Below are 26,789 nucleotides of genomic sequence, written 5' to 3' on the forward strand. Positions count from 1 at the left end.
CCTCTGCGGTCTCCCCATACGGTGACAGCACAGCCGCGTTTGTGGCCCCAGGTGACTCACCAGAAGCTTTGCCATGCAGTTCTGTTCCCCAACGTAGCAAAAGTCCCCAGAGACATTGGTCTCAAACCAGATGTGCTCCCCATAGACTGCAGCCTCCTGAAACACATAAGACGACACAACCTCTGAGAGAACCCCCAGAGAGGCAACTGAGCCCCTAAAATACTTTGTGCAAGGGACAAGATACCGGACAATGCTGGGAGGTGGAGGCCAGGAGACAAGATGCATGCAACAGCCAGGGACACCTGGAGAGAGGAAGCCTCAGAAAGCTGCTGCCATGTCCCACCTGTTGTAAACAAGAGGTCCCCAGGAAACCAATTCCAAGATCTACAAACCACTTGGAGTGTCCTGCACAGGGGAGCTGCTTTAATCAGCACGAGAGGAGGCATCAGGGCAAACTCAGTGCAGGGGACACTCCTGAACCAGCTTCTGTTCTACAATCTGAACGGGCAGCTTAAAACCTGTGGGGCATTGGCTGTTAAGGAGCAGGGGCTTACTCCTGTTGCTTGGCCCCAGGCAACAGATCTTGGCTGTCAGAAGCAGAAAAGCTGGGAGAGGAGTAGTTATGCCATCCCTCCAGGAACCACCTGTGCCTCCACAGCCTCTCTTTCGCAGCATCAAGTAGTGCTGCCAGAAGCACAGATGCTGGCACCAGCTGGTGGCAATGGGAGAGGCCATAAATGTGTCAAAGTCAGTCACCTGGGAAGCCTCAACCCTGGGAAGAGCCTGCTGCTTCTTGGCCAAGAGCCCATTCCATGCAATGCTCAGCAAAACACAGTACAACTTACGCTCCAATCCACAGTGCTGCATATCTGCCTCTCCGAATCGCTCCTCATGGCTAGTGCTGGGTTTGGCTGGGCTACCATGTGTTGGAGACTGGATTTAGCAATAGCTTTCCTGGAAGACAAAGGAGGGCTGGCTATTAAATATATATGCAAAGCACAACCTGCTTCTAAGATGACACGTGAGGCTACAGTAGAAAAGGCTGCTCAGGAACAAGTGGCTGGAAATTAGGTGAATTTCCATCCCAGGTGGCTGAGAAGTACCTGTTTCTGTGAGATAGTCCTGTGGGATGAAGAAGTACTGGCCACGTTGCTGACAGCTCAGCCAGCTTGTACCCAACAAAAGGCACACCATGGGCCTGCTGGGTTAATGCCCTCAGGGATAAGAGCTCCATTGTAAAACACCCTGGGAGTGTCCATGGAGCTGCAGTGGTGGGACTGCCTTTGCAGGGACAATCTAGAGCACCTGTCCAACACTCTCCCTGCATCTCTCAGAGCCTGGGGTGTTTCCATGGACCAGTACAACTGCCCAGAATAAAAGGAACTGTTTGTTTGGGACTAGTGAGCTTCTCCCAGATATGCTAGGGTGGAGGAAAGGAGCAGGAAATCCAGCCAACAGGAGAAAGTGTACATCTCCAGCCAGTGACCAGGCCTACCACATTCCCCTGGTCCCAGCCTGGCAGGAGAGGACACCCACAAGCTCCAGGTGGAAGATCATTATGGTACACCAGCAGCACTGCAAGACACCAATGGCAGCCAGGGCCAATGGCGCTGAGTCTCTTCCCTCCTTCCCCACCAAACCTGGGTGTACACTCCCCCTGTCCCCTCCCCAAGGCATTGCCTGCTTACATGCTGCCACCATACATACAGCAGCCGGGGGCTCCAGCCGTCCGGGGTGGTGTGGCCGGTGGGCTCCGGTCCCAAACCCTTGAGGATGGCAGAGGGGCACTTGGTTCCAGCCACTCCTGCACAGCGCTGGGCCAGCAGCCGTGGGTGGCCAGAGGGGAGCGGCCCAGGCTGAGGGGCATCGCTGGAGCGCCGGCGCTGGCTGAGGCGGCGGTAGCGGCCTGGCAGGCCGTAGGCAGCCCGGCCGTGCAGGGCTTCGGTGGGCAGGCGGTGGGAGGAGGCGCGCCGCAGGCAGCGGGGGCCCCGCGACAGCAGCCCTGCCTGCAGCGGCCGCAGCTGGGGCAGCATGGCCAACCACGTCTCCTCAGCGCTATGCTCGTGCTGGCCCTGCTCAGCTCCTGCTGCTGCACCACCGTCCTCTGGAGACTCAGATGTGGAGCTGTCAGTGCAGTGAGCCCCGTCCCCCTCCTCCCCCGTGGGAAGGAGGCTGGCCAGGAGGACAGTGGGACCCAGCAGCTGGGCATCAATGGCTTGTGCCTGGCCTCCGCGCTTCTTCTGCACGGCAAACCTGGGGCTGAGGCAGGGCGGCGTGGTGCTGGAGCGGCGACGCGTGCCGGGACGCCGGACCAGCCCCAGGCAGGAGAGGGACGCCGCTGCGGTGCCTGAGCCGCGGCGGCACTGGGCCAGCGAGGCGGAGGGCAGCCCCACCTGGGAGCGCCGCCTGGCCTTGCCCGTGGGCACAGCCACCACGCTGCTGCGCCGCAGCCCCTTCCGCCCAAAGTGCCGCCTGAAAAAGGTTTCCATTGCATCCGGATGGTGGCTGTTAACACAGAGACCAGGGATTAAGTAAACTCCCCTATGAGTCCCAGGCCACGCTGTGGCTGTCAGGGCAAGGGGACAGCGGGAAACAAGGGATAGAGGGCTGAAGCAGGGAGTGGGAGACATGGCAATGCTACCAGAGGCGTGTGGTAGTGTTGCTCCCCATAGCTTTACTGCTCCACGAGTTTCACAGCTTAGCCCAGAGGGCTGCAATGGCAGGGAAGGTGTCACTGCCTAGCCAGGACCCTCTGCATTCCCTGCACTCTACTAAGCAGAACGCCTGTGCACTCCGAGGTGCCAATCAGCCCTGGCACCTCCATTACCCCTACCACTCTCCTGATGCTGATCCACCTGGTTTCCACACAGGAACCACTCTAGTTAGGTATCAGTCCCACCAAATTTGTAGCAAATTGAAATAAAGCCCTTGTGAGTCCTACAGAGGAAAATCGACCAGGCCAGTAAAACCAGGGCAGGAGAATTTGGTACAAGAGGTCTGGGAGAGCTGGAAGCTGGGAGAGGCTGGAGCAGGGCAGAGGAGAGTTAGGAAGATCATCCCATCTGTCCTAAGCAGAACTTCCTTCTCATGGGAGAAAGAGCTTTATGGAAAGCTCATGCTTTCCCTGCCCAGCTCTCAAAGCTTGACAGTCTGCCTGGACATTGCAGCAGTCTGTTAAAAGCCATGGGTGGAAGGCGCTGCAACACTTTCAGTGGCAGTAGCTCAGCACATAAAGGCCTGAGTGGAAGGAGCTGAGTCTGGCTAGCTCCAGTGCTCCCCTCCTCCAGAGACAGTGCTTCATTTCCCACCCTCCAGCTGCCACCTCTCTTCAGCTCCTAGAGGATTTATTCAAGGCCAACTTTAAAAAACCCACCAAAACCCACAGCTTGGTAGAAGCAAACTTCTCTCAATTGCTCCCAAGGCAGGGGACTCAATCATAGTAGCCTGCAAGCACACAAAAGCCATCATCACCACCACTCTCAAGGATTTCCATGCTGTGCAAGGCATCTCCTCTACCCACCACGAGAGCATGGGCATGCTGCTCACCACGCAGACTGACATCTCCTCCCCTTCTTCTATCTTCCTCTCTAACCATGCCCTTTTACATTCTTATGGATCAGTAATATCAGAGAACCTTCAGGACATCACTCTGGCCCAAACTTCCAATGACCTAAGGCCCACAAAAACAGGTGCACTTATCAGAAGCTTCCTCTCTTTTTATTTGGGAAATGCATGTAAGATGGGACACAGGTTTTGTCTTCTGGACAAAATGGAGATTTTGATAGTGCTTGTAGCACAAGCAGCACATTGGGCTGTACCTCTTTTTTATAGATGAATACAAAGGTGAGTTTGTATTCTTGGAAAAGACAAGGCTTGGTTTGGTCTCCTCCACCCTTGCAGACAAGGAAGCCAGCTCTTCAGTTTCCATAGGCTTATCACCATGCCTGTACTCAGTTATGTAGGGGAAGGAGGGATGAGTGAGGAAGGGAGGGAAGGAGGCAGGAAGGAAGGCAATGGGCTCCAGAGAGCAGCATCAGGGCAGCTAAAGCCTGGCTGAACTGAAAGCAAAGCCAAAGCGTCACCTCTTCAGAAGTATTTCTCAAGTCCTACCACTGCAAGCAAGGCAGGCAGGTACTTGGTCACCAGAAGGTTCAATCCACCCAAGGCCCACGCAGCTTCGCAGAGGGCATCAGCATTTTGCTGATGACTCTGCTTCCAGTCTGTTCCCCACACTGCAGTGCTCCATTTATGTACCCTCTCCATATTATCTGCAAGATGATGCACAGTAAACAGCATAGAATCAGAGAATCTAAACTTTCCCTGTACATTTGGAGGCCATTTCCTCTTGTTCTATCACTTGTTACCTGGGAGAAAAGACTGACCCCACACCTTGCTACAATCTCCTCTCAGGTAGTTATAGAGCTCAATAAGGTCTCCCATAAGACTCCTGCTTCCTCAGCCATTTCTCCTAAGACTTGTTCCATAGACCCTTCACCAGCTGTACATCCTCTGGATGTGCTCCAGCACCTCAGTGGCAGGAGGAGGGCCCAAAACTGGACACAACACTCAAAGTATGGCCTCACCAATGTTGAGTACAGAAAAACAGTCACTTTCCAGTCCTGTTGGCCACACTTACTGACACGGGCCAGGATACTGTTGGCCTTCATGGCCACTTGGCACATGCTGGATCATGTTCAGATGGCTGCCAATGAGCAGCTTCACCAACAGGTATTAAAACCTTTCAGAACAAATAAAACACATTAAAAAACATAAGCAAGAATACAGGATGTGGCACATTGCAACAGACCTTTTTTGGTCTGCTTTAGCTCCTGGGGGAGACATACTGACCAAAGGCACCTCAAATGAGCTGAAAGGCTGTTCCCTCCCACCCCAGATATTCCACCGGCACAAAGCTGCTCCACTGCTTACTGTGTTGCTGCTGTGGGCAGGAAGATCTCTTAACACAGCTTCCTTCCTTTTTGCACCAGTCTCGTGAGGAAATCTGATACAACAACCTTGGTTTGACATTTATGTTTGAGCACTAGCTGACTGCGGACCTTTTTATCTTCAGGGCTGTCTGTAAATGGCACGTGGAATCAAGCTCTGACCACCAGTGGTGAAGGTTATTACAAGATTGCCATTTGACAGCCCATGACAGCAGCATGTGGCAGCTCAGATATGCTGGGTGAACATATCCCCACCTCTTGCATCTCACCTCCAACCTGAGCTCCAAATGGTGGATTGCAGGTGTGAGAGCTGCTGCTGGTGGAGCAGATGGATAAACTGCTGGGGCTGCCCATGGTTGATATGGATTAGCAGAGCTGCATGCAGAGCAGCTGGGGAACCATGCAATAGGCAGAGAGGAGCCCGAAAACAGCTAAGCCTTGGAAGGCCCAGACTTAACACCAGCATATTTCTGGCATCTCCATTGTTTGTCACGGAGAAAAGATGGAGAGGAGCCAGCACCTGTGGCTTCTTTGTAGAGCACATTACTCGGCTCAGTTAGATAAGGAGGCTGGATCGAGGCAGCCTGGCATTTGTAGGGTGCAAAGTAAGGAAGTACTGCTGCATGTTCTGAGATACCAACTCTACTTATGAGCAGATGCACACTGTCTTTTCAATCTCCTTCTGTGAATAAGGAAGGAGATAGCAGCTCTGGTCTGCTCATGATCTGCAATCAGAGCTCTTGAAAGGTGGGGTACTTTTTACTACCAGACTCCTCAAAGCATCCTACACACCCTGCCTGGCCTCAGTACAGAGATGCTGCTGAAGCAGGAACATGTCCCATCAAGATCTAAACACCTTTGGAAAGAACAGCAGGGATCTAAGAGGAAAAACTTGCATCTTGTAACTGCAGTGGACATAGAGCTTTTGAATCAGCTGTTATGGAGACATCTCTCCAGATATCCAGCAGCTAGCTCTCATTTGGTGATGGTGATTCCAAAACCAGACAGGCTGACCCTTAGGGCTAAACATGCAGTGTTCCCCATGACATAATCTTTGCCCACATCATGAAGAGAACCTGGATATTCAGCTCCACTATTTTGCTTTGTTTCACTAACCTAGAGCAAACTCCCATGTACCATACTTAACAGGCTCTCTGTGGTAGGCAGAGGGATCCTGTGCCACACACCCTCTTGGCCCTTCCTCTGCATTATTATTCTCTTTGTCCCTCCAGCAGCCTGGTCCATTCCTGCCAGTGCCCAGAAGCAAGAGAGATCTCAGGTTACCTTCATACAGTGACAAATCTGGCACCCCCCTCCTGGCACCAAAGGAGGCAAGAGAACCATACTGCAGGTTGTTGCTGATAAATGCACAAGTCTTGAGCCACAGAGAAGTCTGGACATAATAATACGATCAGCTCCTTCTGACCTTTCAGCAAACCTCCAATTAGTCAACTGGAAAGCATTTTTTCCATCCACGGGACTACCAGGGAAACAAGTCCGAGAGCTTCGCCCTGTTCCATGACGAGCACCTGTCCTGATGGCAGCTGGCTGCATTCCTGCATCCTGGCTAGCTGTGGGTGCTGGGGAGCTGCTGTGGCACTAGAGCTGGCAAAGTGTGAGCAGGAGCCCACTTCAGTTTACAATCTGTCTTCTCGTGGCAAAGACACTTGACTCATACAGATCAGCCACAAGGAAAGTGTGTTATTAATAGGCACTCCTGTGTGACAGCAAGATCTCCTGGGCTTCCTCCCTGCCAGGGCACTGGAGGGACTGAGGGACCCAGGAGCCCATCCAGAGAGCTGCTGCTCATTCCCACCCCGCTGGCACACCACTGGTTGCCTTCAGCCTCTGTTTCCATCACAAGCTTGCACAACCCGCAATGCCCTTTCAGTGCTCTGATATTCAATCTTCCCATGTACTGTCCTTACACCACCCCTGCTGAGATCCTGTCCCCCCTCTCCTGTCCTGCTTCCCACACATCACCACCGACCTCTCCTCTCCCTGGGGCTCCCCAGCCAGGCTTCTCTGACCTTACAAGAGCAACCTGCACAGAAGAGGTCTGCTGAGGAAGGTGCCCTCGTGCCAGATGGGGAAGGGAAAATGCTGGTCAAGATGTGATGCAGCCCTCAGGCGTTAGCTGCAGTGAGGTGTGCAGTAATCAGCAAGTTCCCATACTGTGCACTTTGTTTCTACTCAGAATTTCCATTCCAGCTGTCATCTCTCCTACCATCATACAAATAAAACTGAGTCAGGAGCTTCCCCACATTGGGTCCAGTATAAGCAAGGAGATGGGGCTCCCCCCAGAACAGGGATGGAGAGGCTCCATCCAAGACATGAGCCTTTCAAAGCACCATGAGAGGTGAGCTATGGGCTATGCTCATCTATTTTAGGATTCATACATTTGACCTACTGCAACAAGTGCCACCACCTATATGGGCCACTTCCAGGCTTCTGAGCCGCAGGAGCATGGTATTCCCAGAACAAGGACAAAGACATCCTCAGTTGCACTGTCACTCTGCAGAGGAGGGGATTACTGCTGCAACTGTAAGGTTGCCCCTCCAAGCTGCAGAAGCCAGTTTCTGATCCTAGCAGGGTACTCAGAGGGCAACACATCTTATCTTTCAGTGAGTCCTGGGCCTGATCGAGATAAATTCATACTTCTCTGCTAGTAAGAAAGCAAGGTAAGTGCTTAGAAACCAGCTGGTGGTCAGATGCATGCAGCTGTAAAGGACCTCCTCCCAGCCCTGTGGTCCCTGAGGTCCCTGCACGTGATGCATAGAGGTCCCTGTCAGGGCTACTGAGCATGGGCATGAGAGCAATATCTAATCATGTTTGCCAACTTGCTCAGAAGACTGTCAGTGTCACTGGGCACTCTGGGTGGTCAACCTGGAGGTCCCAGGACAGCACTGCTTCACAAGGGACAGGCAGCTATATCAGTGTAGACTCTCTGTATTCATCTTGTACCTGGCTGAGCAAGAGCACAACTCACAGCCAGTCAGGAGCTGGGAACACCACAGGGAGGAGATACAACTTCTAAGATGCTTTCTTCAAATGAGCAAGTCAGGGTGACAGATGCAACACCAAGGACCGGCAGCTGCCTCGGGGGACGATTGTAGAAGGGCAAAGAAATGAAACACCACAGTCTGACAGTTTGTCATGGCAGGCAGAGCCAGGTGAAAGGACACTGCCTAGCCATGCCTCAAACAAAGCAAGGCAAAAGCCATCCCACCTTCATGCCTGGCCCTCCACAAGACAATGCTCACATTTGGTTTTCTGAGAAGAATGGGGGCTGGGAGCAGAAGGGACTGAGACTAATACAGTTCCTAGCATTTTCCCAACACCCTTCTCCTGGCAGCTCCATCCCACTTCACCCCAAGCTCTGTATGATGCCATGGTGCCATCTCCTTTTGCACCACCTTCTCAGGGTAAACATGAGATCTGTTTTAAAGCACATCTGCCAGAGTAGCTCAGATCCTCCACAGAGACTTCATAAAGTGAAGAGTTTGCCAGCCCTAATATTCAGAGTAATGTTCCCATTACAACAATGTGATTTCCTTCCCAAAATCCATGGAAGACAGTGTTTTATCTTAATTTAAACCAAAACCATCTCCTTGGAGCCTCCTGGGCTGACTCTGGGCATTTATATCCCTTGACAACTTTCCACCATCATAATGTTATGAAGTTTATATGCCAGTACAGTAAATAATCTGCCTCCTGGCAATCAAGAAACCTGACAGCACTGATGTAAACAATCTGTTGCTGCATTTGGCTGAGGAGCTGAACAGAAAGACTGACAGCCTTGAGCCATGAATTAACCAGGGCTGAAACGAAGAGGGTGAGCCCTGGACTCATGGACATCACCCATGGTGCTGGGGCTGAGGCTGAGCAGGGGTCGGGGGAGAGGCTGGCCACACAGTTTCTATTTTGGTCCCATCAGCAGGACCAGCGATGCAGGCTGGGAAGGAGTTGGAGAGTTTCTTCTCTCTCTCTCTCTGAGTCTCCTTTCCAGACTGACACACATGAAGCCGGGCAGCAGGGGCCTCAGCCAGGGTGTCCTGGTGGTTTAGCTATGACCATGGTTTCTTTTGCAGATTCCCATTATCACCCCCAGTGGTGCTCCCCTCACTCAGTACACTCAGCTCTGCTCCTCACAAGGAGGGATGCACTATTTAAAGGGTGGCCAGTCCCACAGCCCAGCTGTTGGATCCAAACTCCCAGAGCAGCCCCAGAGTTTTTCCCCAGCACACAATGACAAAATCCTGGCACAGAAATTCCTACTGGCCACAATGCTGCCCCAGGCAGGGCAGTACACAGTGTCTGCCCAGGGCAGCAGCCCTAGGGAGGAGGCAATGAACCTTGTGTGACAACAAAGCTGCAGTGTGGCAGATACAGAACACAGGCAGTGATTCCCAGGGCTAGTGAGTCTCTGCACCTCCCAAAGCAAAGTCAAGAAAACCTCAGGCACTCCGCAACATGCACTGATCACTGATCAGAAAGATAGGACTCACATGCCTCCCTCAAGCCCACAGCAGGGATCAGGAAGGGCATTCCACTGCTCCTGGCTTAAGAAGGGAATCACAGTGCCACCAGCACCAGAGAATATGCCAAGAGTACACAAATCTGTCCTGCTTTCCTAAACTATTCCAAAGCAAAGCGACTGAGGACTGAGGGTCCTGTAAAGGCACAGGCTAGCTCCCTGTACTCTGCTACCTGCAGATTTCCTGCTGCCACCCCCATGCCACATGGACTGGCAGGACGAAAGCAGCAGAACGGGTGGCTGGAAATACACCACTGGCAGGGCAACCCTACAGAAACAGCAGCCAGGCACCACTGAGTGCCATGGTGCCTGTGTTTTGCAGACCCCTCGCCTGAGCCCTGGGGACTGCAGTGGATCAGCTTTGCTCCAGGCTCTAGCAGCAAACAGTCCTCGACAGAAGCAAAGTTGAGGGTCTTGGGGATGACTCTGGGGTCTGCTCCCCCTGCCCTTCACAGTGGTCTGGAACTAAATGCCATACCTACAAACCAAGGGCTGTCTCTCCCCCCAGGTCCCCACCCATCCCCCACCCAGCACAAACAAAAGCAGCAAGCGTGAGGGAGAGGGACAAGCGGGAGAAGGAAAGGGGAGATAGAGGGAAAAAGCCCCTGTGACCTGATCCGAAGCGACGCAGGGGTCCTGCAGGTGCCAAGTGGGCGGCAGTGGCCGCACCGCAGCAGCGGGCCAGCCCTCCCCTACTAAGTCCTAGTTTGGAGAGAGTGCTTGGCTTCTCCCTCCGCTCCTCCCCGCGCTGCTCTCGTTAAAATAGCCAACTGCACTTCCTCTCCGAGCAGCCCTGAGGCCGGCTCGCCCCCAGCCGCAGGCGCATGCACCACAGTGGGCCCGGAAAGAGAGGGGTCCCCACGGCGCCAGCTGCTCTCCAAACACTCAACTGCAGCTCAGGGACGGCGCAGCTTCCCTGGCAGCGGCAGCAGGAGGACATGGGGAGAACGCGCCAAGGTGGCGATTCTCTCCTGCCCCCTTGGAACTTAGATAAAGGGGTTTGCATGGCTGATGAGAGTCAAGCCGCCTGCCACGGAGAGCCTGTCTACATGCACAGGAGGTAACTTGCTTCTGAGTTAGTCTTTGGTTCACACAGGCTCCACAGATGTCTCAGGAGCTTTGTGTCTTCCCTGATCGTGAAAACCCTCCATGGGACCTCTCATAGCCAGGCTGGGGACTTCCCCGTCATGCTTCACCACTATCCGGATTCCCCACCTGCCTCTAGGGATCTGCTCCCAGCCAAATACAACCCATCTCACTTTTGGGGTCACAAAACCCATCTCCTCCTTTGTCTTTGCAAAGATGAAGGGAAGGTCATGCCAAAGGCCAGCTCACTCTACGATGTCGTCACCAGCTGTTGTTTTCTCAGTCATTTACCCGGGCAACGAGAGCCAATAGCCACACACAGGCCTTAGTGAGTGAGTCAGTGTGGGTGACTGCAGCTGAGATTTTGTCTCTCACACCCTGCCCCCTCCTGCCTGCCCCTTCCCCTCGCCTACATGTTATGGCTAAAATTAGACAGCTCTTCTCCTCTGTGTGTAGGAATGTGTGTGCGTTTGGATGGTGCCCAGTGCTCCTTGGGGCCTGGAGCGGGACTACAGTAATACAATCATAACAAAATGTCACAGAGGCTGCAGCCAGTGTGGCAAAGGCAGCCAGCTGCCTTCCCCGATGGGTGTCTGGAAAGCTGTTCATAGAGGGTAGCCAGGCCCAAAGGCTGAGCTACCACCATTGCTGTCGTCATCATCCATCATGGAAGAAAGAGCGAGTGGCCCTTGTGAATCAGTGAGAGAGAGGGGTGGGGAGGACACATGAACGAATCCGTCCATTGCCAAAGCTGCTGAGGATTTCATTCAGCCCTCACACCACCAGAGAGGAAAGGGAGCTGGAGATACCCAGGGCAGGCAGGAGGTGTTCACCTTGGTCAGTTCTCTCTGCCCTCAAAACTGTTAGCTGATGAAGGATGGAAAGTTCTGCTTCCTTCCCTACAAAGGGTATCTACACATCCTGCAGAATTCCCTTCCCACTGCTGGAAAGAGCCAGCTGCCTCTAGCGGTCAAGCAGGTCCCAGCACCGTCACAGCCCCAGGGCAGCAGCCAGTTGAAGAAGGGGCTTCAGGAACAGGCCCCAGTCCATCATTGTTAAGACTCACTTATTGGGACTGGCAGGATGTTTTATCAAAGAGAAAATTAAAAATGTGCTGCAAGTAGTTAATCATTCAGAGCAAAGTAGCCTGATAAGAGATATGTGCGGACCCACCTCCAGCCAAGGAAGCTTAGCACAGAATCACAGAATGATTTGGATTGGAAGAGACTTTAAAGGGCATCTCATTGCACCCCCAATATCATAGTCAGGAACACCTTCCACTTGACCAGGTTTGTCAGAGTCCATCCAACCTGGCCTTGAACACTTCCAGGGAGGGTTCAAGCTTCCAGCTTGTCTCCAACTGCCCCATGCCCACCCTGCTCTTCCTGTCCCCTGTGGTCTATGCATAGCAGAGACTCCTGATGATACCACTTGCTGCTCCTCACAGTCACCACAATCCTATCTCCTTCCTGGGCTGGCAGGGCCTAGACTGACACATGGAAACAGCCATTTTTTCCCATGGAAACACCATGGAAGGGTGACCACAGTGGATTCCAGGTGGCCCCAAAATCCCTTTCAAGTAAATGTGACCACCAAGAGATCAGGGCATTAATTCCTCAAGTCCTTGGAGGCAGCAGGAGCAGGAAGCCTAAGAGCCCTCTCCTCAAGTTCAGTCATGCAAACCTTGCTGCCATTCTCTTCCTACTCCCGTGACTTCGTAAGCCCTCAGCCTGTTAACATGCAGACAGCTGAATGGGTTGTGATGGATGCTGCTGTCACAGGTTTCAGTCTGCTGTGTTCAAGCAGAAACCACTGCCCCAGGCCAAGAGGCTCCCCAGGCCCACGCAGCCCTGAGCAAGACTTTCCATGTGAGAAGACCCTGGTCCCACGCACCTGAAACCACATCACAAGTGGCAGCCCCTGCAGTTGTCTGCAAGGGGGAGAACTGCTCAGCATCCCTGAGAAACCCAGTCCCCAGAGATGTCTCTACACCACAAAGCCTGAGACAGGAAAGACACCTCCCAAGCCTTCATAATGACCCTGTGACTAAGCAAAGCACATGCTGACATGCCACACAAGTGGCATTTGTTAACTGTCCCCCTGGTAGTGATATCATGTCTAACCTTTGGTTTCACTTTTTCACCTCATGGCAGCAAGCGACTAAGTCTTTTTCTCCCACACCTCACATCAAAATTGAAGTAACTCCTTTTAACAATGTTAAATCTACTATTGGCTTTGCTGAATGTCAGCTTGTCCTACTGCAACAAATGGGAGGGCAGGAGGAAAAGTTGAGGTTTTTTCTCCTCCACCCTTTTTGTTCCAAATGCCCTCAGCATATCTGGTCTTATGTGCTTCCTTTTCTTCTTTCATCTTAACATCCCCACATCTGCCAGAATCACTGATGGGCTTTTTTCTCCCATCATCCTTCAGAGAGGGGAAGAAGCAATGCCCATGCAGAGAGCAGACCACTGTCCCCCTTCCTGGAATGGACCAGCATTTTAGTACATACCAGTAACACAGGGCTGCCTTGCTCTGCTTCCTGAGTTTCTCGGCTCCTCCTCTTATGCCCACAGAGACACTGGGTGCTCCAGAGACTTGCTGTGTGGGAGGAGTGACCCAGACCCCAGGTGCAGAAGTTGGGTGGCTGCCATTATGAGCTCTTGTGGTACCAGGACACGCAAGCCTGTGCAGTGGGGAGTTGGCTGACAGCTGCCTTGCCTGGACGCTTGCCTCTGAGCATCAGCCAGCCCATGGCAGCAGCTGACCAGTTTAAACCATCAAGCTCACCAGCCACTTCAGCCACAGCAGCACAAAAAAAGCTCTATGCAGATGCTTTGCCAATCCCTTTCTTGCAGAAGGGAGGAAAGCAAAACCAGGAGCGATGAGTCAAGGCCAGCAACCCTGCAGAAGGGACATGTCACAACACCCAGCTGAAGTCAGCTGCAAGGAAAGGGCTGGAGTTGCACAGTAGAGCACCAGAGCTCTGAAGAGCGACCGTGCCCTCTGGTGTTCAACCCACGGCTGTCTGGACCTCTCCAAAACCCATTCGCCCCCCTCTGAAGAGCACTAACTGGCCACACGGCCTCTTGTTCCCAACACCTCCAACCACAGGACTCCCAAGCAGCCCTGGGACAAGATTTTTGTGTCTACAACATCAGACAAACAAGAGACTGAGTGGCAAATTCAGTAAAGCCCAGGATGCCGTGCAGAGAAACCGTGTAGCAGAAGCCAGGAGGAGCAGTAAGGGTCTTCCACTGCGGCACTCACACACGTGTAGCCAAATCCTGACCAGGCTGATGTGCTGCTCTACAAAGACCAAGGCATAGGGAGCCTTCCATTCCCAGGAATGGAACCCAGGACTTGTCCCTACCTCCACATCTCCTAAGGAGCACTTGTGAGGGAGGTAATGGCTAGTCCCAACACCATGGCTAACCTAGGAACCGGTTCTCACACAGCAACTACATCCCAGCCATGGTGATTGTCTCCCAGGCCCTGTTTTTCCACCATTTCTGGCAGTCATGGCCTTAATGAACTTCAGACTGTTTCTGTTAAATTTTATTATTTATTATTATTTAATTTAGTAATTTAGCTAAACCACCCTCAGTGCTGTCACCTTAGGTCTTCCAAGCATTCAGCATGCACTGGGTCTAGATGCTCATGCCCACACTGGCTAGGACATAGAGGAGGAAGAGCTCAACTGACCTTCAATCCAAACTCCAGCAAAACAGAAGCTGCCATGTTAGTCGATCAAAGTCCAGTAGCAAACTGCCCTCTAGAACAAAGTGACACAGGCATAAGGCAAGCAGCCCAGCTTTCAGTGGCCTTGGTTAGTACTGACACAAGAGGGTGAAGTGGGGTGAGATGTGGGTGGGAGGGAGGAGAGCTTTTCAAAAGAAATGTTGCAGCAGCTGCTGGGACTGCACAGCCTGTGCAAGCCAATAAAAATACCACATACTTATACACCGCTGGCCGGTGCTTTATCCTCCTGGATCCCCATCGGCTGGGCTGGCTGCCCTGGAGACAAGGGAAGACACCTTTGTGGGGCAGGTGGAGTCTAGGGACACAAAGAGAGTGGTCAGCAAGCCATGAACACACCTGGCTGCTCAGCACACAGCACTATCCTCCCCCGCCCCAGTGCCATCTCTCCACCACTTGCTCTCCACTTGCCTTGGCACATGCAGATACCAAGGGCTCCAATGGCACCTGTGCCACCACCCATGCTGTCCGCCATGGAGGTCAATGCAGGCAACATGCCCATGAAGGTGGAGTCAGCAACACCATTTTTCCCTAAAGAGCCAGTCAGCAAACATGAAGCACCACACTCCTGCGTCTGGGATGCTAACCCAGCCCAGTTCAGACCCTGCCAACTGCCCAACTCCAGTCCAGGCAGCTGCAAGAGAGAGCACAACTCAGGGACCAGCGCCAGGCTGGCACAGAGAGAGAGCCCTGCTTCCCTTCATCCTTCCCTGTGCTGGCCTGGTTCCTGGCTGCCTTCTTTCACCTCGACTGCTGGGTCCATGCATGGATTTGAATTTAAAATAAATCATGAAGGCACTCTCCATGCCTTGCACAGAGAAGCATTGGTTGGGCAGGGCAGAGCAGTTCACCTGTTCCCAACTCTCCAGCCCTCGTGCACGGGTACCAATCCTTAGGAGCCCCGACTACCACCAGCCAGGGGCTGGGTAGCAAAGCTCTTGGTGACCCAGTGCAGATGGGAAGTGTCATTCTTGGGATCCCTCTGACACTCACCTCCACCACATCTGCTTCTTCACTCATTCAGACAAGAAAACTTGTGGGTGGGTAACATTGTTTGAGCCCAGGTGGGGAATCCTCAGCCTCTGCTGGAGAATCTCCCGGCCCCATGCCGACCTGCAACCCTGCCAGGAGCTGAACTGGGGAGCAGGATACCTCCTTCCATGCATCCTGGCAGCTCTCACAGGACAGCAGCCCTGTACCTTCATCATCCTGCCAACTGCCAGCCTTACACTGGAGCAAAATCTCTGCAGAGAACACCCACTCCACCCCCTGCCACACCTCAGCAGTGGCAGCTGCCATGTGCTAGCTGCCAGAGTGCCCCACGCGATGTCCTCTTCTGTGGTGACCTCAAGCTTGGGCAGTAAGAGGCTTAGCCCTGGATCTGCGAGGTTCCTGGCCAGAGCCAGGGTAGCGAGGCAGGACAATGTACAGATAATCAGACCAAGTGGGAACTTTCACACAGAGGGGTGGCACATGGCCATCTGCATTGCCTCCTGCTCCCTCTCTTGGATGGCTACAGGCCACAGACAGAGGTGGGAGCTCAGGAGGAGGCTGCAAGCCATCTTATGTACTTCTACCCCGCGATTCTCTATCCTCATCCCGTTGGGGAGTCCTGCCCTACACTGGAGGTGGGGCCCTCCACAGCCAGTGGGGAGTAGGCAGCAAGGAGTCCTCCTGCTCTCTGGCGCTGGATCCACACCTGGGCTGACAATGGCAAGCGAGGGACAGGCTGTTTGGCACACACATTTCCTGTGGAAGCCAAGCTGCACCAAAACGAGGGGAAAACCTGCAAGAAGGCTCTATGTTGGTTGTCCTGAATTCCTGGGCCAGCCAGCTGGGACACATCACTTCCTTCAAAGCCACAGCATGTGCTGGAGCCAGGGCTGCTCCAGCCCTGCAAAGAGATGAGATGCTGCTGGGAAGCAGGGAAAGGAAGACTGGCTAAGTGGAGCTGGGAAAAAGGCAAACACTAAGCTCTTGCCCATTGGTGCTGGGTGGGATTTTCACACCCTGGATGGGTGTCCCCATGTGTGGCTGGGACTAGAGCCTGCCACAAGCTGGCATCTTGCAATAATGTCAGGGAGCCAGCAGCAGCCCGTGAGACACACCAAAGGAATCTCCCACTAACACGGGGCACATAGTGGACAGGGCAGCAGCCCAAGGATGGGACTACCTCCAGCCAGACCTCCTTCTGCTCCCAGAGTGGGGCTTTCCCACCAGTGCCATGTACCTGCCACCCTGCACACACAGCTTGAGCAGCATCCTGCAGTCCCCCCAGAGACAGGTCTCCAATTCTCACAGCTGGGCAGGGCTTCTCTGAGATGGGGCATGTTCAGCTCATTTCCTCAGTGGTTCCCTTCCCTTCACTGGGAAGGGCTGACAGCCGTCAGCTGGGCAAAGCTCAACCAGGCTATTTCCAGGCATGGGAGCAATGGTCACAGGTAGAAACTGGAACTGACAGCCTAATCCATACAGCACAACCTGCCCAGCAGGCGGGGCTGAGACAGGAGGCCCATTAACTCCTACTGTCTGGGACAGCATGGAGTGGGAAGAGATCCTCTCAGCTCCTCATCCTGGCGCAATGAGGAAGAGCTTCCCCTGGGGGCAGAGCTCACAGTTAAGTACAGAATTAGCACCCTAAGGCGTCAACCCCTAAACTGCAGGCAGGAGGAGAGCAGCACTGGGTCTAACACATAGGTCTGGTGTGAACAGGACTCCATCCCTGCTGGGCTCCGGCTGGCCAGCGCAGCCTCACTGCTTGCCTTGGCAGAGCTTCACCCTCCACCCGGCGTCCTGATGGGGAGAAGAAGAAAGCCTCCCAGCTCCCAAACACAGACTGCAGCTGCTGCTGGATCTGCAGGTTGCAACAGAAGCACAGAGTATACTTTTGTATTACTGGAGAGCTGTCATAGAGAAAGCTCTTGAACTCAGAATTGCAAAGACAGAGCCACTTATTATCCCCAGAGTCTGGTGCCAACTCAAGAACCAGCAGGACAGGTTTCCCCTATTTCCATGTCCAGCCTGCGTTGCCAAGCCAGATCTGCACCAGAGTCTCTTCCTCCAAAATTCTCCAGCAGAAGCCATTCATCTCCTGCCAGTACTCCATCTCTTCCAAAAACAGATTGTTCGTGGGCCCAAGAGTCAAGGAGTCTTAGCCTGCAGTCCTTGCTCTACTCTTGAACTCAGCATCTCAAAGTCAGCACTGGTTTAAAAGAACCAGCAAACAAGCGAATGCATGGCTAAGAGATAACTCTGGAGCTTCAGCTCACAGAGTCACCTGGGGAAAAGAAAGTAGAGCTCCACTAATAGCAGACCTGCAAATTAAATTTAGAGGCTTTGCCCAGTCTCTGGGGAGATTGTCTGCTCCCCAGGCACTGCATGATGATGAGTGAAGGAAATCCTACACTATGTCTCCCATCACCTGCAAGAGCTCAGGTTGCTATGTTGGAGAATCGCCCACATTGCAGAGGGCTGGCCTCCCTTTACCAGCACCTCCTTAGTCCCCAGGAGAACTCACAAAATCAAAGAGCTCTCGAACTCCCCCTGCTCATGCCACCCACAGCTCTGCCTCTCCCCTGTCAACACTGTATCCTTGCAAAGACCCAGCTCCAATCCCAGGGCCTGACTCTCTTCCTATTGTTTTGGTTCAAAGGAGGAAAGCAGTCCCTCATCCTCCCTCCTTTCAGCCCCTTGAGGAGATTACAGTGTTTCCTGGAAAGGATGCTCCAACTCCTAAGAAGATTAGTGGAAGGCGTCCCTGCCCATAGTGGGGGGGTTGGAACTGGATGATCTTTAAAGTCCCTTCCAACCTAAACCGTTCTAAGATGCCATAATTAAAGGTCTTGACACCTTCTCTGAGCAGGCACATGTCACTGTAGCAGTCCCTGCTATGATCCTGGGGAGCTGCCAGTGGGTGCTTGAGGCTGGAGATACAAGGCAAGTGGCAGGTCCACACCACGGAGGACCTCAGCCTCTGGAAGCAGTCAGACCCCCTATGCTGATCCTTCCCTGACCTATCTTGCAGCCCCACTGTGAGCTGGCAGCTGTCCCAGCCTGGCTCTGCTGCAAGGCTGCATTGGCTGCCAACAGGTATGGCTGCTCAGTGTACCCAGTGCTTTATTTTTCCCCCGCTGAGAAAAAAAAAGTCCCTGAGCAGAGATCACAGAGCAAACTCAGCAGCAGAAACAACTCTCGGCACATCCCATCTGCCCTGAAAACAAGCCCAAGTGTCACTGCAGAGGACAGTTGGGGATTCTCACAAGTAACACTGGCCCAGGCCCAGCCAAAGCTACCCAGCCATCACCTCTGAGCATAACGGGGAGCAGAGGATGGAGGGTTTCAGAGCTTGAGGCATACAAAATCTGCATGCATGGAGGAGAAGTAGGAAGATGATTGCTCAACAGCTAGCCGGCAGCAAGGTGCTTTGTGAAAAACCTTGTCCCAAGGGAAACACTGCTCTCAGCCTGCCAGCCTGCAGAGCACAAACTTCAGGCTCCTCACTACCATCTGGTCTTCCTGCAGGGCACCTGGGGCTTACCCCACTGCACAGCCTCTCTACTGCACCTGCACCTGGGAAAGTGGGTGCAAGGGACAGCACATAGGGCACCCCCACACAGCATGGAGATGGCTGGGCTGCTGTCCCACTGGTACATCATTCTCAGCTTTCACATTGGTGTAAGCATCAAGCTGCAAGAAAGAAGTGACAAGTGACGTCCCAGAAAGATGTAGGCGGGTGCTCGGCTCAGTTTCTTGAGTGCCGTTTACCCACAGGCTGTGCCACCCACAAACCTTTCCTGGGGCAGCGGCAGGCACCCCCAGGCTCACCTGTAGGCTCCAGCACAAGATCTGCCAAAGGGTCACAGCCAAAAACTTGGTCTCGTGCTCTGCTGGACTACCATCTGCCAGCTGTCTCACTGGTGGCTACAGCCCTGCTTATGCTATCGCACCAGCCATTACACATAGTTCCTTTGAAGTGGGATTTGTTACAGAAGCTCTGAAGCCTACAGGGGAGATCCATTTCACTGGCATCCCACTTCACTGGCACAGGGATGAGCAAGAAACAGGCATCATCCCCAGCATCCCCAGCTCCTGCCAGCTCTCCCCTCTGGCCCGCCTGCTCTATGACCAAGCTCCCTTGCTATTTACATTCCACTCCTTCCCCAATTCCTCCCTGGAAAGGGTAAACTGCAGTTCACTCATAGCACCAGAAACAGGGCACCTAGAAAGGCAATTTAATCCTAACCACCTCTTATCTGATCAGCCCCAATCTCTTTATCAGCCCAATTAAAAGAATTACCCATCCACGGGCCGGATGCATGTATTGTGCACTTGTCTCTGTCAGCTCTAGAGCCAATTACTCCACCCTCCTGTAAGGCAATTACAAGGTACAGAAATAAGCCTGCTTGCAAAACACGGGACTAATGTACCATACCACCGGAGGCCAGAGCTTGGGGGCTCACCTTTCTGTTGCTTCAAACCCCCTGAGGGCTCACGTGCCCTGGAGACAGGACAGGCTCTCTTGCCATTTTGCAGATCCTTGCCTCCCTTGGCCATATCTCCCAGTGTTGCTACAGGCAGAGTCCAGCACAGGGTGTCCACCTCAGGAAAATTCTCTCCTTGAAGCCAGGCTCTCCACTTGTGCCAGTGAGCAAATTCCTCCCAATTACCTAAACTTCCTCTAGACCTGTTTCCCAGCCACATATGGCTCTGGGTAAAGCTCAGAATAGAAGGGGGTACAAATTTCCTCACTGTTGGAAAGCATTTGGTGGGTAGGGGCTGGCTGTACTTATTGACAAAAGGAAGCGTAGCACAACCTTCCCTCTTAATCCCCTCAGAGGAGGGGAAGAAACTTCATGCCATCCTCTGCTCCAACGCTCAGGTGGGCATGAATTCAGTGGCATGCAGCCAATTATCCTGCATGACTGCCCATCAAGTTTACCTCCCACTGGTGTGTGTGGGAGCCCCTTCAGTCTCAGAGGTCCATGGGAATCTCTCCTCACTACCCTGCAGCTCTGGGTGCTGCATTCATCACCCTGAGCCAGGGGGAACTGGGTCCCTCCATCAGCAGCAGAAGGGCAAGAATGCACTAAACAACCCCATGGCCATTTCCAGTCTCGGCAGGCCTACTGGCCTCCTTCAGCTCCTCCTGCCATTCCACTTTGCTTCTCCCCATGTGTCCACACTGCCAAAGGTTGTTCACATGTGGAGAACTTCCCCTTGGCTCTGATCTACATTGCAGTAACAGCAGCCTGAAGCCCTGGGACTCAGAGAGAGATGCGACACAGTATTTGGAACAGGCCAGAGACTGCCAGGAGCTCAAGGCAGCCACTGCTAACAGCTCTGAAACCAGAGCAGAGAACACCGCTCTGTGGTGGAGTGACCTTGCAAGCCATCCACTCCCAGGTCTGGCTTGGATGTGGAGGTTGTAATTGGAGCCTTTCCCCTCCATTCAGCACGTGTGATACCACTCTGGTGGCACTGCATCCTGCTTCAACTGCTCCCATATACCAAAAATACCTGTGAGACGTAGAAAGTTTGTCACAGGGCCACCAACACGGCTGGGGGTAAGAATTATCAAGTACAAGGAGAATATGAGATAAGGGGGGGGAGTTTGGCCTGCAGACCTGCAGACAGGTTTGAGGGGGAACATTATTACTATGTCCAGCAACCTGATGGGAAAGTACAGAGAAGATTGGGTCAGATGCACCCCACACGTGCACAGTGACAACTGAAAGAGACCAGGCACAGGCTGCAACAATGGAAACTTAATTGTTATTAGAGGAAAAAAATTCCTGAGTAGCTGAAGCACGGGAGTGGGTGTCCATGCAAGTTGTGTTCTCTACACCCTGGCAACACTCAAAACTCAACATCATCAATAGCTTGATCAAACTCGACCCTGCTTTAAGACAGCAGTGTGGACCAGGCAATCTCCAGTGGTTCCTTCAGACCTCAGTTATTCAGTGTTTTCAAAGACCTCCAGATAGCAGAGGTACCAGGCTTCGCTTCGAGATACTTTGCTTACACGGTCCAAATCCCCACGAGGCCAACAGAGAGGCTAAGGGAGGCACAAGGAGCCCAGCTGGCTCTGGGACAGACGCATGAGAAGACGGGATTCCAGCCGGCAGCACGGGACAAGCACAGCCAGCCGCCGGCGCGGCAGGACTGCCAGTGTCGCAGGCGAAGCACGGGACAGGCATGCGGGGATGGAGACAGGCAGTTCAGGGCGGGTGGAACCGAATGCCCAAGAGACGAGGCTCCGATTCCACGGGGACGACAGCGCACGCACTTGGGCAATGCTCCCCAACTTCCCATCACTCGTGCCAAGAGCTTGAAAGGAGGGAAAAGCAAACTCGCCCCGTTCTATCCTCACACCCTGTCTCGTATCCCCCTGCGGCTGCGCTCAGCCAGGGCGAACCCCCCGACCGGGCCTGGTGAGGCGGCTGCTGACGGCTCAGCGGGAGGAGGCTCTTTGGGAGCCGATGCTCCGCCGCCTCCGTTCCGGATGCTCCAGCCGCCTACAGCCAGCCCTTGCCCGGGAGCCTAGCTCCCTCCGGCCCCGCTCCGCCGCCAGGTGCTGGGGCGGCGGCGCAGACACCACCCCGAGCTCGCCCGCCCGGCGGGACCCGCCGTCCCGCTGCCCGCCCCGCCCGGTGCTCACCTGCGCCCGAAGAGCTTGAGGCCAGTGAAGCGCTTGTTGCTGTGGCGGCGGCCCAGCGGAGGCGGCGGCGGCGGCCCCCACTCGGGCTCGGCGCTGCCTGACGCCCCGGAGGAGTCGGCTGTGGCAGCGGCTGTGTCGGAGGAGGCGGCGGAGGGCGAACCGCCGGACGGCGGGGGCCGAGCCGCCTGCATGGCCGAGCTCAGGGCTCGGCGCCGCCGCCACCGTGGTTCCGAGCCAGAGGAGGGCACCGGGGGCGGGCGGTGGGGCGCGGCCGGCTCAGGCTCCCGCCCCACCGGGGCCACGGGCAGGCGGGCAGGAAGTGCGGCGCTCACCGGTGGCACCGGCGGCCGCACCGCCAGCGCCGCCTGCCGAGCGCGGGGATCGGGGGAGCCCGTCCCGTGGCCCCGCGCCCGGCGCCGCCGCCTCAGGAAGCCGCGTGTCAGCCCCGCCGCCGCCTCGCGCTCGGAAGAGGTTCGGCGGCAGAAGCAGAGCCTCCCCCTGCCTCCGCCTCCCATTGTTCACCGCCGGACGGAGGGGACGGAGCCAACAGTCCTGCCGCCGCCGCCACCGCCCTCTCCAGGGACCGGGAGCCACCGCCGGCCTTGTCGCCGAGGCCAGCACCGAGGCTCTTACCCAGCCCCGCGAGCGCCTGCCCCGCTTCTCCCTGAGGCCAGCAACGCCGCTGGCTCAGCGGGCAGCGACAGGGGCAGAGGCTGGCCTGCTGGCCATGGCTGCCAGTCCAGGCAAAGAGCAGCTCTTCCAGCCCTCCTTTGCATGGAAAATGTGCCGGCCGCAATGACAGCTTCCCCGCTTCCCAAGGGTGTGGAGCCAGGCTGAAAGCCGGGGCTGTGGGGGCCTGGCTGCTCACTGCCCGCTGCTCCTGCCGACCCTTAGCGCCCTGGGTGAGGTCCCACTGGTAGACTCAAACACCAGCTGTTTCCAGGAGGGCTGGTGGGAATGGGGACACACTTGCCAGTTTCCCTGAAACCGACAGCTCAGGCAAAGCCGGGCTGACCCGCTGTGCTCACGGGCTTGGCGTCAAAACCGCTCGCGCGGCCCTCTGACATCCTGGCTGGGAGGTTGTGTGCGCAAGCCCAGGCACTAAGAGAAGAGGAGGAGATTGCGGGCAAGGCGCTGGGCAAGCACAGGAAGCCTTTCCCCCAGCCCCCAAATCACGGGCTGTCAGCACTCGCCACAGCACCTTAACCCCCCCACAATAAGAGGAAGGGAGCAGAGCCCAGCTCGGTGGGTACCTTATGTCGACGTCCCCCGGAGGGCTCTGGGGAACGTCCCAGGAGCGATGCCGCCACATCTGCCGCAGCATGAGCTGATGTGCTTAGCCAGCCCGGGGTTCACTCTCGCTCTTCCTCCCCCAGCAGCCGCTTTCCGGAGTCATCCCGAGGGCAGGTCCCTGGCAGTGCTCCGCCGCCGGCCGGGGCCCGGCTTTGTTTGCAACCTCCACCTGGTTCCTCTCTGCACTTCCTGGAAGTGTGAGGGCGGCTGTCATTGCAGCCGGCTGCGCGGCCTTCTTCCCACGGCGCTGGCCACGTCCTCTGCTGGGTCGTCTCCAGGGAAGCCTCGTGCGCACCCTCAGCTAGCGGGAGCACGTCCTGGCACGCTGGGCTGCGCGCCGGGGAGCCGCGCCTCCCCTGCTGGGTGGTTCTTTGAATGCCCCCAGACCTGAGACAGCCCCCTCTCCAAAGCTGCCCCAGCACCGCCATGCACACCAAGGCCGTAGCAGTGGGGCTGTCTTCCTGCCACCCACCCTGGGCCATGCACGTCCTTACCCTGCAGGGTACCACAGCACTCACAGCTACTGGCTGTATATGTCCTCCCTGTGTGGCAGGCCTGAAAACAACCTCCAGCATCTGCTCAATCTGCACTGGAGTTCATTGAAAAAATGCTTTGGTAAATCAGGAATGGGCAGTGTGAAAAGTAGAAGCATGTAGGAGGCTCCTGGCCAGCCTCCAAAAATGGAGAAACAGCCTGGCATTCATCGTCCATCCCCCAGTCTGGGGTGGCACAGCCTAAGCCTGCAGGCCTGGCCTGTCCCCACTTCCAAAAACCCCAACTCTTCACAACCAGATGCTGCTTGGTGTGCTCTGGCTCCAAGAAAGCTTCAGATCACCAAGATGATCTGTGGTCAGCTTCTATGGGCCAGAGAAAAGCAAGCAAGCAAAGCTGGTCCTGGCAGCCTGCACAGATGGCATTTCTAAAGGGGCACATGGTCTTGCTTTAAACTCCATCATCAAAAGGAAAAAAAAACCAAACATTGACAGACCTTGATCTCACCAGGCAAGCTCTGAAACTGAACACAACCCACTGCATTAATTACTGTGCAGAGAGAGGAAAAGGCAGGACGTGGATGCCTAACTCCAGCTCACAGATCAGGGAGGGGAAAGTTTTGTTGTTGTGGAAAGGTTTCATCATCCCTGCTGCTTTGCATGCCATGATGGGTTAGTTGCATTTTCCCCTTGCCTGCAGACATCTCCCTTTCATGTTTCATGCACTGTCTCGTGGTGTTGGTGTCTAGTCTTACCCAGGAGCATCAGGAGTATTGGGGCTTGGTGGGGCTGTTGGAGAAGAAACATACCCTGCCCTGAGTCCTTCACCATCTTCTGTGTGCTGTGTCCATGTGTCTTTTCACAGTTCTGTCCCTTGGGCTTGGTTCAAAACTGTGGAGGAGCCCCTAGAAATCCCATTCCTGGCTGTTCTTGGTCAGGAGACCAGAGGAGACAGACCCTGCTGCACATGCCTCTCTGTAGGCAGCACAGGAGAGGGATGGGGATCACTGTGCTGGGTGTTACTGTGAACTGGCACCCTTGTCTTCATGCTAGTTTGTGCAGCACCCTGGTACTGAAAGGATTAAGCTGGCTGCTTCAGCCAAACTCAGCAGGATACCTGCCTGTGGGATTCATTGTGAACAGGGATCAGATAAGGGAGGGAGTGGTCCAGGGGAAGAGATGGCTCTTGGTTCAGGGATCCCAGCTCTCCCCACACACCAGTGTTTGGATCAAGGTTGGAATTGCCCCTAATCCTGGTTAGTGCCCCTAAAAACCTCCCTGCTGGCCTAATCAGGGAGTCCCACCCCATGGTCCCCCAGTGCACCTACACCACATGCAAGGCTGAAACTGTGGTTGTGGGGACAAACAGGGGAGAGAAGCTGTGTCCTGCTGCCTCAGAGAGCTGACCAGGCTTGCCTGATGTGGAAAAACCACAGCAGGAGGAAGGGCAGGATCATCCCCTCTGGCAGCAGCAGGGTCTTGGGTCAGTTTAAAGCAGGGAGTATGCCTGGTTTAAGAAAGGGCTTGGAGCTGCATTATGCCACCCCTCTCTGTCATGCTACAGGTATGTCCCTCCACAGTCAGGCTGTACCCACAAACTCAATGTTTCTCCAAAATTGCTTCTTTGGATGTTTTTCTCTCTTGTTACACACAGTCCCATATCCAGTTCACCATTGCCTTGCACATAGGAACATCCAGAATGAGAGCCAGAATGAGAGTGAACACACACCAGCACTGTGCTCCAAGCACAGGGTGATGCCAGCTCCAACCCCATCCCACCCCTGCGCCATGCACTACAGCCTGTGTCTGACAGTGGGGCCCAGCAGAGCTTGTCCCTGGTTCTGGAAAGAGTCAGGGCAGGGGAGAGTGAGACACATGTCACCCCTGACCAAAGTCTGTGAGGAGCCACCTGCTCATTTCTAGCTCTTCCCTCTGGCTCTGCCCCCCATCTCCTCTCTCCTGCTGCACAGAGGCATGTGGAGACAGATGCTTCTGTCAGAGTTGAGCAGGCTTGGCTTGCTGGAAACGAATGGGAATTTGATTATGCTGCTCTGCAGAGCAGGGCTAACACGATTAAAAGGCCAGCAGGCAGGACTTGGAGGAAGGAGATCGCCTCTCTGTCTCTCTCTCTGTGCTGACAGTGGAGGCTCTCCTTTCCTTCTTCCTCAGCCCCTGGACTGCCCAGGCTGTTCTGAGACTTCACAAACATCCAGAGTCCAGATCTGAAGACAAAAGGAAGGGAAGACAGTAGACAGTTCCAACCATCTTCCCCTGGGCTGCTCAGGGCTCCTACCTCCCTCTCCCCAGCAGCTCCTGCCAGCTCTCCCCTCTGGCCTGCGTGCTCTATGACCAAGCTCCCTTGCTATTTACATTACAAAGCAGCCCCCTCTGCTCCACTCTGCGGGTTATATTTAGCTCCCTGGCACAGAACAGCCTGTGAGTTGCATTAGCTGCGTCCTATCTGCCAGCCGGGGACCACACTGAACAACCGAGGTGTCTCACATCTCCCTAGCAGGGACGGGAGCTGGCTGGGGGGCACGGAGGGACACAGGACCCCGTCTTCCCGCTGCCAGAGATGACTGTGTGGAGCCCTCTGGTGCGTGGGCTGGTCTGGGCGCTACCTCTGAACGTGACTGAGAGCCGAAGAGCACGACCTGGCAGAGCCTGCAGAGAGCTCGTACAGGAGCTTTTGTGTGCTTGTGGTTTCCTTTCTGGGTAAACACCCCTCGGGGCTGGGTTGCTGGGTGCAGTGACAGTGACAAAGGCTACTGCTGCAAGCATTACCCTGAAAGCAATGATGAAATGGAGAGGGAGCCCACAAGTGCTCAAGAGGGGTTGCAGGGTGCTGCTGTGACCTGCCACCACGTGTCCCAGGCCTCTCTGGCTCCAGGTCAGCTTTCCCTACAGCAAAGTTTGCCACTGGAGCTATCCCACTCTGGGAGCAAGAGATGATCCTGCCCCACCACAAAACCTTAGTGGAGACACTCAAGGCAAGCAGGAGCTGACTTTGGACTCCCTTTGGC

General features: G+C 54.8%; 1 protein-coding gene across 1 annotated transcript in view; it reads right to left on the bottom strand.

The window, feature by feature from the left end:
• The window catches only part of DGKZ (diacylglycerol kinase zeta), a 46,325-nt gene extending 24,152 nt beyond the window's left edge, over window positions 1-22,173 (bottom strand). The window contains exons 1-3 of the mRNA XM_058806370.1: window positions 21,983-22,173; window positions 846-954; window positions 61-156 (exon numbers count right to left, since the gene is read on the bottom strand). Coding sequence (XP_058662353.1) covers window positions 61-156; window positions 846-954; window positions 21,983-22,173 — 396 coding nt within the window. The remainder of the gene's footprint in view (window positions 1-60; window positions 157-845; window positions 955-21,982) is intronic.
• Between the last annotated feature and the right edge of the window lie 4,616 nt (window positions 22,174-26,789).

This window comes from Ammospiza caudacuta, chromosome 6 (assembly GCF_027887145.1).
Source record: "Ammospiza caudacuta isolate bAmmCau1 chromosome 6, bAmmCau1.pri, whole genome shotgun sequence".
NCBI lineage: Eukaryota > Metazoa > Chordata > Aves > Passeriformes > Passerellidae > Ammospiza > Ammospiza caudacuta.